Raw genomic sequence first — 17,039 nt, 5'->3', positions numbered from 1 at the left:
GTGAGGGGTCCTGGAGGATGTTCTGTGCCCTCCTCTGGCAGCGGGCATTGAACAGTTCCTGGAGGGAGGGCAGGGGACAGCCTATGATTTTTGAGCCGTGTTGATGATTCGCTGGAGTGTTTTCCTGTCTGCTGCTGTGCAGCTGTTGAACCACACGCACAGACAGTAGGTCAGGATGCTCTCTACAGAGCAACGGTAGAAGGACACCAGCAGATTCTGGGTCAGATGGTTGCTCCTAAGAACCCTCAGGAAATGCAGTCTCTGTTGGGCCTTCCTGACAATGCTGGTCGTATTGATACTCCAGGTCAAATCATCCTGCAGATGTACTCCCAGGAACCTAAAATCTGAAACCAGCTCCACTTCATCCCCCTCGATGAACAGAGGTTGAATGACATGTGTTGTCCTCCTAAAGTCTACTACCATCTCCTTTGTCTTAGTGGTGTTCAGGATCAAGTTATTCTCACTGCACCACCTTGACAGCCGCTGCACCTCATCCCGGTATGCTGACTCATCCCCGCCTGATATGAGCCCCACCACAGTGGTGTCATCCGCAAACTTAATGATGCAGTTACTGGCATGTATGGAGGTGCAGTCATGTGTGTAGAGGGTGAAGAGTAGGGGACTCAGCACATAGCCCTGTGGAGAGCCGGTGCTGAGGCTGATGGCTGAAGAGAGGTGGGGACCTACTCTTACCCTCTGGGAACGGTCTGTCAGGAAGTCCTTGATCCAAAGACAGGTGGAGCGTGGTATCCCCAGATCTGACAGTTTAGTCACCAGTCTGCCAGGAAGGATGGTGTTAAACGCCGAGCTGAAGTCCACAAAGAGCAGCCGAGCGTAGTTCCCCCCCTGCTCCAGGTGAGAGAAGGCAGAGTGGAGGGCCGTGGCTATGGCGTCCTCTGTGGACCGGTTGGCTCTGTAGGCAAACTGGTGGGGGTCTAGTCTGGGGGAGAGACTGGAGATGACGTGAGCCCGGACAAGCTTTTCAAAGCACTTCATAACAATTGGTGTGAGTGCTACTGGCCTGTAGTCATTCAAACCTCTATAGAATAAATAGAGACTAATAAATTGGCATGAAATTGTTAGTAAAAGTTGCGACTAAAAGTGTGAATGAAGAGGCCTCTGTGTGTATATGTGTGTATCTGTGTATGGGGGAACAAGTGGGCTGATACTGCAGTGAAAAAAAAGGGGATGAAATCCTAAAGAAACCGGTGAAGACAAAATTAAGGGTGAATAAAGTCCAGAGGACAAATATCAAGGTTGCAGTAAATATAAACAATTATGAGGGAGACGTCCCCCGCTAATTTATTAGATAAAGCAAAAGCTTAAATAAACTCTTTGTTTTAAACTATGCAACTGAAAAACAAAAAGTCAGGAATCTGGGAAAAACTCTAAAGCTGAATCACACAGGAAAAGGAAACATGTGTCTGTTACTATCTGTCTGTGTGTGTATCTGAGTCAGTGTGTGTGCACCTTGCAGAGAAAGAAAACAACTGGAGTCGGTGTGTGAGAACGGGACGCAGAGAGTTGCTGTGTGTTTGTATTTGCATCTGTGTGAGTGTGTGTGGCTCAGAGACAGACACAGAGAGAAAGAGAGAAAGGAAAAATGATTGTAATGTTTAGCAACTGAAGTGTGTGTGCGTCTCTCTGAGCAGTGCGGTATGTGTGCAGTATGTGTGAGTGTCACTTACAGCGTTGCTGTGTGTGCGTGCGTGTGAATCTAAGTTTGTGTGTCAGAGAGACACAGAGCTTGTGTGTGTCTGTGAGAGACAAATGAGTTATGAGTGCTATAAATTGTTGTTTTGTTTTTCCCTTTTTGTTTTTGTTTGTTTGTTTGTTTTTGGCATGGATGGTAGAGTTAGGGAGTGGGAGTCAAGAGCACTCAGGGATAAGGTTTACCCCTGATACAAAGTGAATATTGCCTACCATTGAAGGAAAAAAAAGGGGGGGGGGCAGTCAGGAGTTCATTGTTTTCAGAGATTATCATTTACGTGTTTTATTTTTTATTCCTTTTTCTCTCTTATTTTTTGGGTTGTCTAGGGCTTTGCTTAGTTATTTTGTTCCCCTGGGGAGCAAAATATTATTATTTCACCCTCATTGCTTTTCTTTTTATTTTTTGCACATTCTTAACAGAGTAGTTTGATAAATAATCCTGAATAAAATTTGGGGTGGGGATATATATATATATATATATATATATGTGTGTGTGTGTGTGTGTGTGTGTGTGTGTGTGTGTGTGTGTGCCTACATAAACATATGTGTGTCTACATGCATATATGCACATAAATATATAGAACAATGATCTCATTGATTGCAAGCATTGACATAAACCCCTTATAAACATGGATAAGCAGATATTTTTTCCCTTTATTTTTCCTTTATTTAATTATTTCTTCTTATTGTTTTATTTGACTTAATTTCAACGTTACTCTATAAATTTTATTTCTTTTATTTTAAAGGGGAAGCACACTCGTGGGTCCCTGGCTCTATCAGATTAGAGACAATTAGTGGAGAAAAGCTAAACTTAATTGCTTTTCCTAAAATAAAAGCCAGTATAACAGATTAATGCCTTAGTCATCCCAAATTGAGGTATTTTATGTTAAGTTGTTGTTAAATTTCAAGAAACAGTTTCCATGAGGAACACAGTTTTAGTGAAAGCTTAAGAAGAAAGGTTAAACAAATCAGTGCGTGTGAACACTTTGTGACACACAGCTGAATCAAAGACGCAAAACAAAGTGCCAAACCTTGAGCTGCCGCTCTGTTACAAAGCAAAACACAGAGAACTAAAAAACCTATTTATGAAAATTTAGGATAAAATAAAATCACCCGATTTACACTTTTGTGCATTTACATTTATTTGTTTGGCAGATTTGTTTAAAGCTAAGATTATAAGAGAGAAGCGGAGAATATTTGGATTTTGAATGTCTGAACAATTTGATATTAAATCAAGCATTAAAGAAAAAAATCCAAAAAGCTAATAATATAAAAATCAGTATGCCCTTTAGATAAATAAGGTAAATTAAGGTAAATTATTGAGACACAAACAGAGTTTATGTCTCAAAAGGAGGGATATAGACTGGGAGAAAATTAAAGATTTAACTAATAAAGTTTTCTCAGTTTCATTGTAACAGGAGATTGGACTGATCAGTTACCAATAAAGAAACTGGTGCAGATCGAGGTGTTCAAGATCATACCAAGCTCTCCTGAACAGACTGACAGCTCTAAAGACTCAGGAAAAAGGCTCCTGGTTCCACACGACCTCAATAAGAAGGCCCAACGTCAGACGAACAGGTAAACTGTAAGTTCCTTGACCCATGACCTCTGTGTAAAGTCTGAGCCCAGGAGGAGGATCATCAACAGGAGACCTCTTTGACGTGGGGAGTGTTAGGCCTTAAGCACGCTCAGTCACAGGTCTCAGTGAAGAACTAAAACACATTAGTGGTCAAAGGTCAAGGAACTGCAGGAAAAATAACAACTGACTGCAATGTTTCAATTCCAGTCTGAACATTCTCAGTAGTCTGACTCATAATTTGTTTCAATAATTTATCATTGGAAGGCCACAGGAATATAATCTGCTTTGTTTCTGGTAACACTAATGATTGTTTTTTCTTGACATGAAGTCTAAGGAGGGACACGTCTTGATTTCAGTTAGATGATCAAAGAAAATAATTTTGCTGTGAGCTCTGTGTAAAAGATCGACAAAGGAGGGAAGTGTGAGTATGACCTCTGACCCGAGAATTACCATAACATTTCAGACTCACCTGACTTTGATTTTGCCTGACTGCACTACATGGTGTTATATTCAGAACAAGACCAATAAAGATACACAAATTACACAAAATACAAAATAAACAAATGAATGAAGTTATGAAAGTAAAATGATAAATGGACTAGTTCTTACATAGCGCTTTTCTACTCTGTTTTGAGCACTCAAAGTGCTTATACAACATGTTTACATTTACCCCATTCACACAAGCACTTCCATGATTAACTGAGCTAAGTGCTTTTTATTATCTAACATTCACTACTAATGTTGCTTTCCAACGCTTGCGTCAGAGAGCAACTTGAGGTTAAGTATCTTGCCCAAGGATACATTGGCATGCAGTCTGGAGTAGCCAGAAATCGAACCGCCGATCTTCTGATCAGTGGGTGACCTGCTCTACCTCCTGAGCTACAGCCACCCCAGTCAAATAAATACCAGGCATGTTTTCCAAGTTATGACAGCTGAACAACAAGATTATTGCATCATTGGGGTCTGGGTCTGTCAAGGTTCTTGTTTAGGACATATTTTCACGGCTGAGCGCTGAGATTAATGCCTCTTTTTGTAGCTGTGAGAACATTCTGACCTCTGGAACACTTGTTTATGTGCGATGGGAAAAATGTCGTTATATCTGGTCATTGAATGCTGCTTTTTCAGGTGCTCAGTGACAGATATGACAGCGTTTTCCTAAATTATGCAATGCCTCCTCCATGGTTGTCTCATACACTTAATTTAAATTTCAATCACCCAGTCAAAAAGATGAAGTTCAGACCACACTAATTCATCACAGATTCACTTGCAAAGTGATTGCTTGATTTGGCCTGCATTATGATCTATTCTGTAGTTATCCTTGCCACAGTCTTTACTTATGTATTAATCCCACTATGCATTTTGACATTTTTCTAAGTATAATAAAGAAAACAAAATACTGAGCACTCTAGGTCAGATAATGTAGGTCAGAAGTTATAAAATTAATAATACTGTTTCTTGGTTATGTCCAGATGACTTCTTTCTGAAATGGGCTACAGTGTGTATTATCTTGACAAAATTATAACACAGTGAACCCTTCAATGTGATGTAGTGGAGGAGTACAAGTATGCAGGCACCCACATACACATACACAACAGATTGAACTGGATGATCAAAACAGAGGCAGTATACAAAAAAAAGGTCAAGATGTTGGAGGTTTTCTTCGGTCAGCTGATCAGGAAAGCCGGCTCTGTGATTGGCTGCACTGCTGAAGCTGCGGTGGAGAGGAAGGCACTGAACAAACTGTCACCCATCATGGATACTCCTGACCACCTTCTGCACCACTTAATTCTCTAGCAGACTGATTCAGCTCTGCAGCCACAGAAAAAGACACCGGAAAGCTTTCATGCGATCACCCTCTATAATCCAAACCCAGGTCTGAAAACGTTGGACTGCTGTGAAAAACATAACAACAGAGTTGATTTGTAAATTTAATAAACTCGTATTTTATTCACAGCAGAACACAGAAAACATAAAATGTTTAATGTCACAATGATCACAGTCTAACACAAGTTTAGTGAATGATGGTGCAGTCAGTCTCTTTCAGTTTTCTTCAGTCATGAGTTGTCTAAAAATTATTATATATTTTTTAATAGATGTTTACCAGTGTGCCATTATATTTATGTATGAATTACTCCTAACGTGCATTTTAATTATCAAACACAAGGAATTATTTCAAGCACAGAAATCATCCAATGTTGCTCCACACACGCGTCAGTAGATGGCAGCACAGGACTGTGGATTAACTTTGTAAGGTCACGCAGAAGCACGTGCTCCTGGGCGTTCTGTCAGGTCATGGATAATTCGACACAGGTGAGCCCATCTCCCCATCGCTGAAAACAGGACGTCTTCTTCATGTCCTGCTTATCTATAAATTTCAGTTAGTTTTATAAACTCACAATACAGTTTTAGTTAGTTAGTTTTTTCCTTTTAAATATGGTTTTCATTTATTTCAGTTAACGAAAATGTTTCAATTTCAGTTTTCGGTATTTTGTTCGTTTTCGTTAACTATAATAACCCTGATGTCTGCTTACCTGTTCCTCATGGATCACAGGCTGCTACACCTGTTTGATTTCTAATAATACTTGTCTTTGTCTCGTTCACTCACCCACTGAGGTATTATAGTCAGACTCACTTATGTTCTTTGGGTTGAGTTAAATGCCTTCTGCTCACGTTGGATTCTCCGTGTTCCAGGTTCCTTGATAATTTAAGTGGGAAGAAAATTAACTCACCTTTAGCTGCTTCAAGTAAAGAGTGGGAGGGAGTTCAGTCCTTATGTGTGACAGGTGTATTAAGGGAAAAGGGCCAAATAAAATATATCTATTGACCAGTCATGGCCATTCTATGCACTCAAGTTTCAATTGAGTACACTAGTTGACATGTGGGTGTCTTCTAGAAACTAAGAAATATACATCGCTCATGCAGGTCTGATATCAAACTGTATAGCTGCTATTTACATGTGCATGTGGAAAGAGAATACAGAATAGATAAATTCAGATCAATTTGAAGCGACTTGCTCATGATTTAGTTTTTTTCTTGCTCGTGACCTTTGGCAAAAATATAATACCTGACAGCAGCAGCAGGTTACCACGTCTCACTGAACTACTTGCTGCTACTCAAAGCAGAGAAGTGAAAAGAACAATTTCATGCTTAAGTTCCTGTTGCAACTTGTTTGTAAATTGGGATATTTCCTGATACCTTTAAGCTAAAGTAAAATAACTCTGGTGATTTCAGTGCTGCAGGCTGACATACACTCCTTAGAGGCTTATAGTGTGTTTGTTTTTTTTAAATTAAGCAGACTTTGACCGATTAGTGGTGAATAAAAGGTCAAATTGCAAACATGATGCATTTCCCGTGAAGGTGTGTTATATTAATAGCCACACCTGCAGCAGCGTGGGAAGGCAGATCAGACAAGTGCCAGGGCTTTTCAGACACTGAACTTAGGGATTTCAACTAAAAGGAAAGAAAAAGTGAGTAAAAAAGACAGAAAAAAAGGGAACTAAAAAAAAGAAAAAGCATGAACATGGATACTGATGTTAGACTCTCAGTGCTGGACTCTTCCTGAGAGACGCCTAAAAATCCCACTACTGAAGAACCGCTCAGCAGTTCAGAGCATCATCAGATCCATGACCAGGAGGTGGAACCAGTGCTGGTGTGGGTTCCCAGTGGGAGACGCATAATGTCTGGTTTACTGGGTCTCAATGTGATGGTGCTGGGGGCCGCTCTGGTGGCCGGCCAAGCCTTCAACCCAGAGGGCCTGACCCACCAGGAGCCTGAGGTGTTCCTGCTGGTGCTGATGGGGGTCAGCCTGGTCTGGATGCTCTGGTACCTGCTGTGGGCCAGGAAACAGTCGGGTATATCCCCACATAAAGACCATCATGCTGGGGGAATCCCTATCATCTGTAAGTTCCTGTGTTTGATCATTAAAGCCGACTGTTCACGGGGTTTGTTTGTTTCTAACATCTTCATCTTCATGCTGTGTCACAGTGGCCCTCGTGCTCTTTTCTGCCTTCAGCCTGCTGCTGTTCATCTGCAGGGTTGGTTATTTGATGAGTATGAAGGAGTGCAAGCCAGCTGTCACACTGCTTTCTCCGTTCATAGAGGCTCTTTTTCTCACTGTACAGGTAACGCTATTTGATTTCTGGTAAATTGTCACACACCGTAAAGTCTGAAGGTAGAGTAGAGAACTATTTAACAAAATTGTAAAACTCTAAATTTATTGCCATTTTGTAGTCTCACCTCACAGTACCAAAGAGTATTGCAGTTACTACACCATAAGAGAGTGCAGGAAAATGCTGGATCTAAAACACAAAATGTAGTTTTCATTTAGGCTTTTGAATGAACAAACTTATTAACTTATACTAAGACAAGAGACTGCAGCTCCTTCAGTGAGCAGATGGAAATGTGTGTCAAAGACAGCAGATATTGGCAGTAACTATCTGTCATCTCATAATTTCCACGTTCCCAGTTATACCAGTGAATATTTATTTGAATACTATCCTGAGACCTATCCTGTTCATTTCTAGCTCCATATTTTCATTCTTGAATCCTACTATAGTAGCTTTGCATGATTCTAGGTTCAAAATAATCCTTATATGTCTTATAATGAGCCATATAATGAGCTATATTAGGGATATCTGCAGTCACTGACATCACAGAGAGCCAAGAGCTGGATGAACTGTCACACACCGAGTATTTAGGGCTGTCATGGTCCTGGGCCGTGTGCCCAGCATTTTGTGTTTAGTTCTGTTTTCACTGAGTTTTATTATTTCCTAGTTTATTTGGGTTTTCATTGTTCATCTTAGTTCTGGCTGTGTTATCAGTTGTGCTTTTCTAGTTCCCTTTGTCCCCGTCTCCCCTGCGTCTGTGTTCTTGTGTCTGTTTTGTCCTTTTGTCAGGTCCCGGACCTCCTGTGTTTTCGTATTCTCAGTCTTGTGACTAGTCGGCATCTCTGTCCTGTGTGTGTGTTTCTCTTTGTTTCCCTGTGCCTTGGTCCCTGTTTAGTTTTCTCTGTGTGCCAGTCCCCTGTGTTAAGTCTGCGTGTACCTTGTTAGGTGTTTCCTGTTTTATTTTGACAGTCTTGTGTTCCCTGTACTTTGTGTTTAGTTTTGCTTCCCCTGTGTTATTAGTTTCATTTGTTCCACCTGTCATGTCCTGCTGTTTCCTCTTGCCCTGATTACCTGATGTGTATTTAAGCCTTCAGTTTTCTTCTGTTCTTTGTTGTGTTGTCGTCTATGATTTCTGCTGTGTGTCTATCTAGTTCATGTGTCCCTTAGTTTTGACACCTGACCAGCCCAGTTATATGTATTCTCTGTCACACTGCTCAATAAACCACCCTTTGTTCAGTTTGTTTGTAAGTCCTGTGTTTTGGGGTCTGCCTTCATTTGCCACACAGCACACCATGACAGGAGCAGCCTGAAACCTGAGCTTTTAGCACACAGGGATTGCTTGTACATACATGGACTTATTATTTGAAACTTTGAGCATCAGAGCAGGACAAACAGGAAATAAGGAAAAGCATTTAGGTTCACTCAGGACTCAAGAAGACAGATTTGACTTTGACAGGAGGCATTTTTAATAAAGCCTGATAGAGAGCCTTGCATACTGTCACTTAAGTACACAGCTGTGCCTTCAGTAACCGCTGATTTACAGAATCACTGGTTATTGATGAAGATACAGATTTACAAAAGCAACCTTAACAGGTTACACCACAAATTAAATGATAAACAGCATCCTTCATGGCACACTAGCAATGCATAGTTACACAGTTATGTTCGCTCAGCCAGAACATGATAAAAACACAAACAATACCTCTGTTTGAACAGCGTACTGTAAAAAGTGGGTGTGGCACTTTTTCCGGGTGTACAAGAGGTTTTCTGAACTCACCACACACACGTGAGCACAAAGACTCCTCATCACAACATCTTTCTTTGGCATTCTTCCTCATAATTTTTTAAGCTTATGATTTACCTAGTTAATCCCAAATTTGTCTTTAGTATACATTACTAATGGCCTTAAAACTGATTAGTAAAACTACTCTAACCCTTATATAGACTTTTCTACTAGCACTCAAAGCGCTTTATACAACATGCCTCATTCACCCATTCACAATCCAATGAACGCATCAGAGAACAACTTAGGGTTCAGTATCTTGCACACTGGAACGGCCAGGGATTGAACCACCAACCTTCTGATTAGTAGGTGACCTACCACCTGAACTACAGGAGGTAGGTCAACTGACATGTATCTCTTTGGGCTGTGTGAGGAACATTCAAACTCCACACAGGGCCAGGATGTGAACCAGAAATTTTCTTGCTGTGAGCCGACAGCCTTAAATTCCCCACCACCTATTTTCTGATCGTGTGTCTGTGTCAAGGCAGCATCTAACCTCACACAGAGGTATTATTTCTTATTTGCACCATATAAGATCACTGATATGCTGTTTTACTCTCAGACTCTGGAGGTTCGCTCACGATCCTTCAAACACCAGCAGGAGCTTCTCTCTGCAGGAACCTGAGCAAATGTGATGTGAACACGGATGGTTCTTGTGACAGTGTCAGAGTTCCCCTTGAACTCCGTCACCACTGCCCCATAAAAAAAACACACAGACATGGCACGTACAGTTTCCTAGTTTCAAGATTCCTTAAAACCACCATTTTCCTTGATTAGACCCCCACTGGTGGATCTAAACATCATCTCAATACATTTGAGTCAAATTTGACGTGGAATAGCCTCAGAGTAGTAAAATCTGTACAACAGTGTAAAAATTTTTAAATATTTTCATTTTTGTGTATATTGGGACACTTTAGAAAAAGTCAAATTTGAAGCTAAATTAATGAAATTTATGATATTTTTGCTCCTGTCAAACATCAAAACATGTCAAATTTGACCCGAGCAGAATGGAAGGGTTTAGGAAGTCAAAATAAACTTTTCACCTTAAAAGTTTCTTCCACTCTAAATGAGGTGCTTTTCCTCAACCTGATCACGGTTGCTTTTACTCCAAGATTTCAGATCATATGTCAGCTATGTTAAATAACTTTACCTCTCCTCCTCAGTCTCCGCCCTCTCCACTCTACCTGACTTAAAAACAGGCTTGTAATGTTTCAGGTGTGTCCTCATTGAATAACACTTTTGTTCCTTTTGTAGACATATTTAGTGTGGAGTCACTCCAAAGACTGCATTCACACACACAAGATATCCACCAGGTGCACACTGCTATATTATATATTATATAGTTCATGCATGACTTTCATGCATAAATACATGTTGTTTTTTAGAAAGAGATCTCTAACTTCAGCTTTGCAGGTCTGGGTTGATGGCGATCCTCTCCACTGACCTGCTGCTGTGGCTGAATGTGGTGACAGAGGACAGCATCCACATGGAGATTGAGATGGAAAAAACAAACACCACAAGCTCATCTGAAGATGACAGCTTGGAGTTAATCGGTAGGTACTGCAAGAAACACTCACTGAACATCCTGAGGTTTTATGTTTGAGCTCGTTCTCCTGCAGCAGGAGGAATTTAAAGAATACTGTATTTATTTTCCTTCCTGCAGGGAATTTAACTTTGTGTCGGTGCAGTGTGAGTACAGCCTGCCTCGCCTTCAGGAAGGGCTTTGAGATCCTTTATCCCTTCAACATTGAGTACTACCTGATGGCAGGCGGGATGATCTATGTGATGTGGAAGAACGTGGGCCGCAGGATAAGTCCAGGTCACCACCACGCTGCTCAGAAGCTGACTCTACGCATCTTCTACAGAGGTGGGATCACATTCGGCCTCGTGTTTGGGGGCCTGGTCCTTGTTGCAGGAGTGACTGCCTTCATTCTCTATCAGGTCTGGGTGACCCAGCCGGACCTTCGCCTCACCGCCTTCCTCATATTTTATGGCTACCATGTAGTGGTCATGCCCCTCATGTCTCTTTGCTGTCTGATCGGGATACTAGTTTACAGACTAGAGGCGAGGGCACACGAAGGGGGGCACAACCCCACCCGTAGTCTGGATGTGATCCTCCTGTTGGCAGCGTCCCTGGGCCAGCTTGTACTGTCCTATTTTTCCCTTGTAGCGGGTCTGGCTATGGGAAACCGCGATCTTCTGGGGGACCTGGATCTGTCCTACTCCCTCTTGAGCCTGCTGGAGGTCGTCCTCCAGAACATCTTCATCATCGACGGCCTCCACAGGCACCCGAACCTCATCAGGAAGGAAAAGCAGTGGAGCAGGAATGTAAAGGTACCTGCATCTCTTCTCGTGCAGTTTCAATGAGATGCAAAACACAATCCAGAAATACTGTCGTTTTCTGAAATATTGTTGCCTTGTCCTAAATAAAAGATAATTAAAAAAAAAAAAGATTTTTTTTTGCACTGTATATATATGAATGGTGTGCAAAGAGACATTAAAAAGTTTTGTTTACATTAAAAACTGCTCAACAGCTGAAGATGAAGGTCGCTGTGCCAGCGCAAGAGAACAAGAAGCCAGAGATTTCATTCCTGGAGATCAAAACATCAGCATCCCCCACTGTTGAAGAGCATGATGGGAAGAAATCCTGGACCAGAAGAGCAACACAAGAGATCTGTGCTTTCCTCATTCTCTCGAACATCATGGTAGTATCATGAGTTTGTTATGAAGGAATATTCATAGCTGATCTGTATTTATATAATGTGTAACTGTTCCCTCTTCTTACAGCTGTGGGTGATTCCTGCGTTCGGAGTCCATCCACAGTTCGAGAACAGCCCAGGAAAACAGTTTTTCGGCTTCAGCGCTTGGCTCGTTATGGTGAATCTGGGTCAGCCGCTCGGTGTCTTCTACAGGATGCACTCTGTGGGAGCTTTAATGGAGCTGCTCATCTCTGCATAAAGAGCACAGACTCATCCCGGTTACACTAGACTGGTTCACATTAAAAAAGTGGATTTAATGTGAAGTTATTTTTAGGTCAGACCTTTTTGATAATGTTCCAGGAGACTGGTGATGTATGTGTGTGTAAGGATTTTTAAAAAAGTGTGAGCATTTGACATCTTCTGGATGAACTGGAATCAAGTCACCATCAGTGAGGCTCTTGCAGCCATCATCCGAGCAGTGTGAGCGGCAGATTAAGGTCCAAAGTGTCTATGATGACACTTTCCCTGCGGTCACTCACTGGAGCACCAAACACTGATATTTTTGGGCAAAATGAATAAATGTTCAATAAAAAAATAAGTATGAATAAATCAGATTTTGGCATTTTCCTTTTTATGGACACATTTAAAGATTCTCCATCTTTATACAATTTGGCATTAAGACTGAGCTTTCCTCTGATTTTCAAGCACAGTTCAGGTGTGAGGAGGATAAAGTGTCAGAGCCTTTTTGTTGTTGTTGGATCCTCAGCAGCTCCTCTAAATCCTCTGGATCTCAAACAGCCGTATGTCGGTGTCGTACCAGATTGGAGGATCGATGTTGCTGAAGTAAGAAGAAAAAAAACAAAAAGCCCAAAGACGAACTCACCGAATGAAAAGATGTTCACATGTTTAGCTATGTGCACACTTCATGCTCCAAATAATAAAGACGGGTTTATTTACCGTAAGTAGATGACGCCCCAGATATAGGTGCGGAACCACATGGCCGTGCCGGCGTTGGCTTGGTACTTCCTGATGAGGATGGGGTGAGGGACGGGCAGGAGGCCCACAAGTGTGCCGTGCTGCAGGAACTTGAGGATTTCAGACTCGTCAGTCAGACCCCTGAGGACGACAACAACTCTCAATACCCAATAAACTGAGTCACACTGAAGTCTGAGTTATTAAACCTGTATGCTACAAATATTGCTGTTTTTTAATTATTAAAAGTGTATTTCGGTCCATTTTTTTCCAGAGAAATTTTTGTCCTGTTTGCACTATTAAAATTTTATTTAACTTTTTTTGGAAATTACCTTCTTTTTTTTTTTGTTTGTTTTTTTTTTGTTTTCAGGAAATCTGGACCTGCAGTGTGAGATTCCCAAAACATTCCAGGTCACAGATCAGGACTTTGCATTAAGAAACCATGTTTAGTCGTGTTTTTAATTGATGAAAATTAACCCTGCCTGGTGTTGCTTATTGCCTAACACAGACCATCATTAATTAATTATTTTTACAATTTGCATGATTTCCTACTTGTCAATGCAAATCTTCTCCACCTGAGGAACCAGCACCTGCAGCAGCCGCATGATTGTCTGCAGAGGAAGTTTGGCCTTCCAGGAAGAGATCTGAGAGCAGGTAGATGATGTCTCATGTCAGAGAACAGATGGTAGAAGGTAAACAGATCAAAGACTTGTTCTGACCCAGTCTGAGTTAGCGCTCCACGCAGCCGTCGATGAGACACTCGACAGTCGGCTCCTCGCTGACTCTGATTGTGTGCGGTTGGCCTGATGACAGAATAACAAAACACTTTAACTGCAGCAGGAAACAACTAAATTTGTGTGTTTGTGTGCTGTGTGTGTGTGAGACGAGCCATCTGCTCACCTCCTTATCTCTCTCTGAGTGAGACTCGGTGTCGCTGGCTCCAGCTGTGCTGCAGCTTTCAGTCGGCGTCTGTGGAGAGTCTGAATGTGGCACAGCAACCATCGTTCCATCCTGACTCACCTGAGACTTCTCGGTGATCTTATCGACTCCTACAGCACACAACACAATCTCACTTTACAAGGATGAATTTCACTGGAAGCACTGAAGCACAATGAAGTGATGAACAGGTTTAAAGGAATATTTTGACGTCTTTGGGAAATTTGTATTTCACTTTCCCACTGAGAGTTAAATGAAGGCACTCACAGTATTTTCACATCTGTATTGTAGACATGAACTATAGATATAGAGTGGTAATAAGTCCTGAACACTCCAAAGGGGAAAAAAATGAACTCATTCATTTAGAGAAACCTGGCTCTGTGATTGGCTGCACTTCTGAAGCTGCGGTGGAGAGGAAGGCACTGAACAAACTGTCACCCATCATGGATACTCCTGACCACCTTCTGCAGCACTTAATTCTCTAGCAGACTGATTCAGCTCTGCAGCCACAGAAAAAGACACCGGAAAGCTTTCATGCGATCACCCTCTATAATCCAAACCCAGGTCTGAAAACGTTGGACTGCTGTGAAAAACATAACAACAGAGTTGATTTGTAAATTTAATAAACTCATATTTGATTCACAACAGAACACAGAAAACATAAAATGTTTAATGGTCACAATGATCACACTGTCTAACACAAGTTTAGTGAATGATGGTGCAGTCAGTCTCTTTCAGTTTTCTTCAGTTTTGAGTTGCCTGAAAATTATTATATATTTTTTAATAGATGGTTACCAGTGTGCCATTATATTTATGGATGAATTACTCTTAACGTGCATTTTAATTATCAAACACAAGGAATTATTTCAAGCACAGAAATCATCCAATGTTGCTCCACACACGCATCAGTAGATGGCAGCACGGGACTGATGGGTGAGCTCATCTCCTCATCGCTGAAAACATAACGTCTTCTTCATGTCCTGTTTTCTGTTTTCCTGTACTGGAATGTAGAGAGTGCCCATAGATGTAAAAGCATATGCAAAATAATGGGAAAAAAAAAATAATGTGGTACATTATTTTTCCTTCTCACTGTTGCCAAATGCTTGCTCATAGGGGTTTTCTCTGTATTACTGTGGGGTCTTTACTTCACGATATAAAGCACCTTAAGGTGACTGTTGTTGTGATTGGGAACCATATAAAAATATTTCATTGATTTGACCTCTCTCTTTTCAGCCACTTAATGGATGAGGAAGATGATCAACCAGGAAAAATGAAGTAAGATATGGATGTGAAGTAACATGGATTTCAACTCGTTCTGACATCTGAGGGAATTTTTGTGAATTTCTTTTTCATTCTGTGAATGTGCTTTAAAGATTCAATGACTATTTTTAATTAAAACGAGCACAATGTGGAAATTTCATGAGCTGTTGGGCAGTTGAATATAAATCAGTTCAAGCAATTAATAAATTCTGAAAAATGGCAAGAAAAGCTGATAAAATGAGGACTCTAATTACTTAATGAGTACTTTAATTTGTCCTCATTTAAAAATGTCTCCATGTTGTTTTCCCCAGACTGAAGTCAGGCACCACGGCCAAGGCAAGCTGATGAAGCTATTCAGAGGCAGTTATCAGAATCCTAACTAGGAAACTAGGAGACTGGCCACATGATTAGATCAGGAGGCATCCAAAAGAGATGAAAGCCCTACAGATTAATGAGTAAGACTCTTGAACTTGTTTGAAAGCATCTTGTAATAGACTCTTCTTCTCATTTAGGGTTGAAGTCAGTTATCAGCCCCCAGCCTATGGCAGAGGGTGCAGCCTGAAATAAAAATCTATGTACGGTGGATATTTGGATGCTATATTTTACTGAACCTGGGTCCTATCCCAGCACCTGAGGTTTAGCTAAAAATCTGAGTTTGTTAACCCTGGAATGAAGAAACCCAAGGTTTTAAACAAACTTTGAATTTATTAAAAAGAAACTTGTCAAAACATTGTTTAAAGTGCGTTTTTGAATGCAGGCTGCAGATTTCTGCATGTGTTCTGACAGGATTTCATATGGAAAGATATTCAGACTTTGAAGTAGTCACAAACTGATGTTGACCAACCCTTGAACAAATGTACAACAGCTGCCAACAAGTCAAAGTTTGAACCTAAAAACAGGTTTTCTTATGAAAGTCGCAAGATCAATTATTGTGTTACTGTCGTGTGCTCATAAATGGTATCTTGTCTGTTTGATTACAAATTTAAATTTCATTTTGAGGCTTTCCAAACTGTTATGTGGTGAATCATCAGTTTCCTTTAAAGCTAAGGTTTAATTCTGAGTCTAACTTTAAATTCTGAGTTGGTTAACTCTGAGATTGGCAACTGAGCCTTCAGCTCCAGAACAGATGGAGTGAGTTCAGTCAAGTCCAAGTATACATGAAGCACCCATTTAAATCCAGTGGGCTGAGGCATGTGAACATGAGTCAGTGCTGAGCATGATATTGATTTTAAAAAACAGAAGCTCAGTCATTTTAATCAGTGTTGTCCTCCAGTTTATTTTTACCCAAACTGAAGTTTTCCTTATTAGATAAGGCTATGATCCTACCTAATTTTACATTTGGAAAAGTTGACATGAAAACTTTAGAATTTTATACAGTTTCAAAGAACTTTCAGCCGCATATTCACTGAAACAATCACATCTCCAACCTAAAGGCTGTAACATCAGTGTTACTTAACATACTGATCAGCCTTTTGTGTTTTCATGCAGAATAGTTTTGCTTAAACAGTCATTGCAGTGAATATACTGTAGTGAATATTTCAGAGGCTGACAGCCTCAAAGTAGTACTGATGGGAAGTTTGGCTCTTTTCAGAGAGCCGGCTCTTTTGGCTCAGCACCCAAAGAAGACCCAGCTCTTTCGGCTCTCAAATGGCTCCAAAGATTGTAGTTAAAAAAATGTGTAAAATGAATTACTTTTCCTCACCATTCCTGCATGTAGCCTCTATGTAAAGTGCAACTTCCTCTTACTCTTTCCAGCCTCTGAGCAAACTTTGCAGGAGACGCTCCCTCTGTGTTTGATCTGTGTGGTGTGTCTCTGCCCTGTTGCTCCGTGTAGACACGCAGATTCCGCCACACTTCTTAACCAATCACGTGCGGCTTCCACAAAAAAAACAAAAAACTAAAAATGAATGAAAAGAATAAAGAAACGGCTCACTATCAGGAGCCGACTCCCATCGTTCACTTCAAAGAGCCGGCTCTTAGAGCCGGATCGTTCG

At 41.0% G+C, this 17,039-nt stretch overlaps 2 protein-coding genes across 2 annotated transcripts; one reads left to right on the top strand and one right to left on the bottom strand.

Annotated features, from left to right (window-relative positions):
- Window positions 1–4,933: 4,933 nt before the first annotated feature.
- Window positions 4,934–12,438, top strand: LOC115798451 (proton channel OTOP3-like). The gene is made up of 8 exons (XM_030755297.1): window positions 4,934–5,017; window positions 6,855–7,188; window positions 7,274–7,410; window positions 10,433–10,491; window positions 10,592–10,731; window positions 10,842–11,512; window positions 11,713–11,883; window positions 11,966–12,438. The coding sequence occupies exons 1-8, from the start codon at window positions 4,934–4,936 to the stop codon at window positions 12,134–12,136; spliced, it is 1,767 nt and encodes a 588-aa protein (XP_030611157.1). The 3' UTR covers window positions 12,137–12,438.
- Window positions 12,439–12,651: 213 nt separating this feature from the next.
- On the bottom strand, window positions 12,652–14,227 carry LOC115798449 (protein HID1-like). The gene is made up of 6 exons (XM_030755295.1): window positions 14,158–14,227; window positions 13,750–13,898; window positions 13,569–13,652; window positions 13,402–13,493; window positions 12,835–12,993; window positions 12,652–12,715 (listed from the first exon to the last, which is right to left on the bottom strand). The coding sequence occupies exons 1-6, from the start codon at window positions 14,225–14,227 to the stop codon at window positions 12,652–12,654; spliced, it is 618 nt and encodes a 205-aa protein (XP_030611155.1).
- Between the last annotated feature and the right edge of the window lie 2,812 nt (window positions 14,228–17,039).

Source organism: Archocentrus centrarchus, chromosome 19 (genome assembly GCF_007364275.1).
Source record: "Archocentrus centrarchus isolate MPI-CPG fArcCen1 chromosome 19, fArcCen1, whole genome shotgun sequence".
Taxonomy (NCBI): domain Eukaryota; kingdom Metazoa; phylum Chordata; class Actinopteri; order Cichliformes; family Cichlidae; genus Archocentrus; species Archocentrus centrarchus.
Note: the sequence above shows the minus strand (reverse complement) of the source record. Positions and strands in the feature narration are given on the sequence as shown.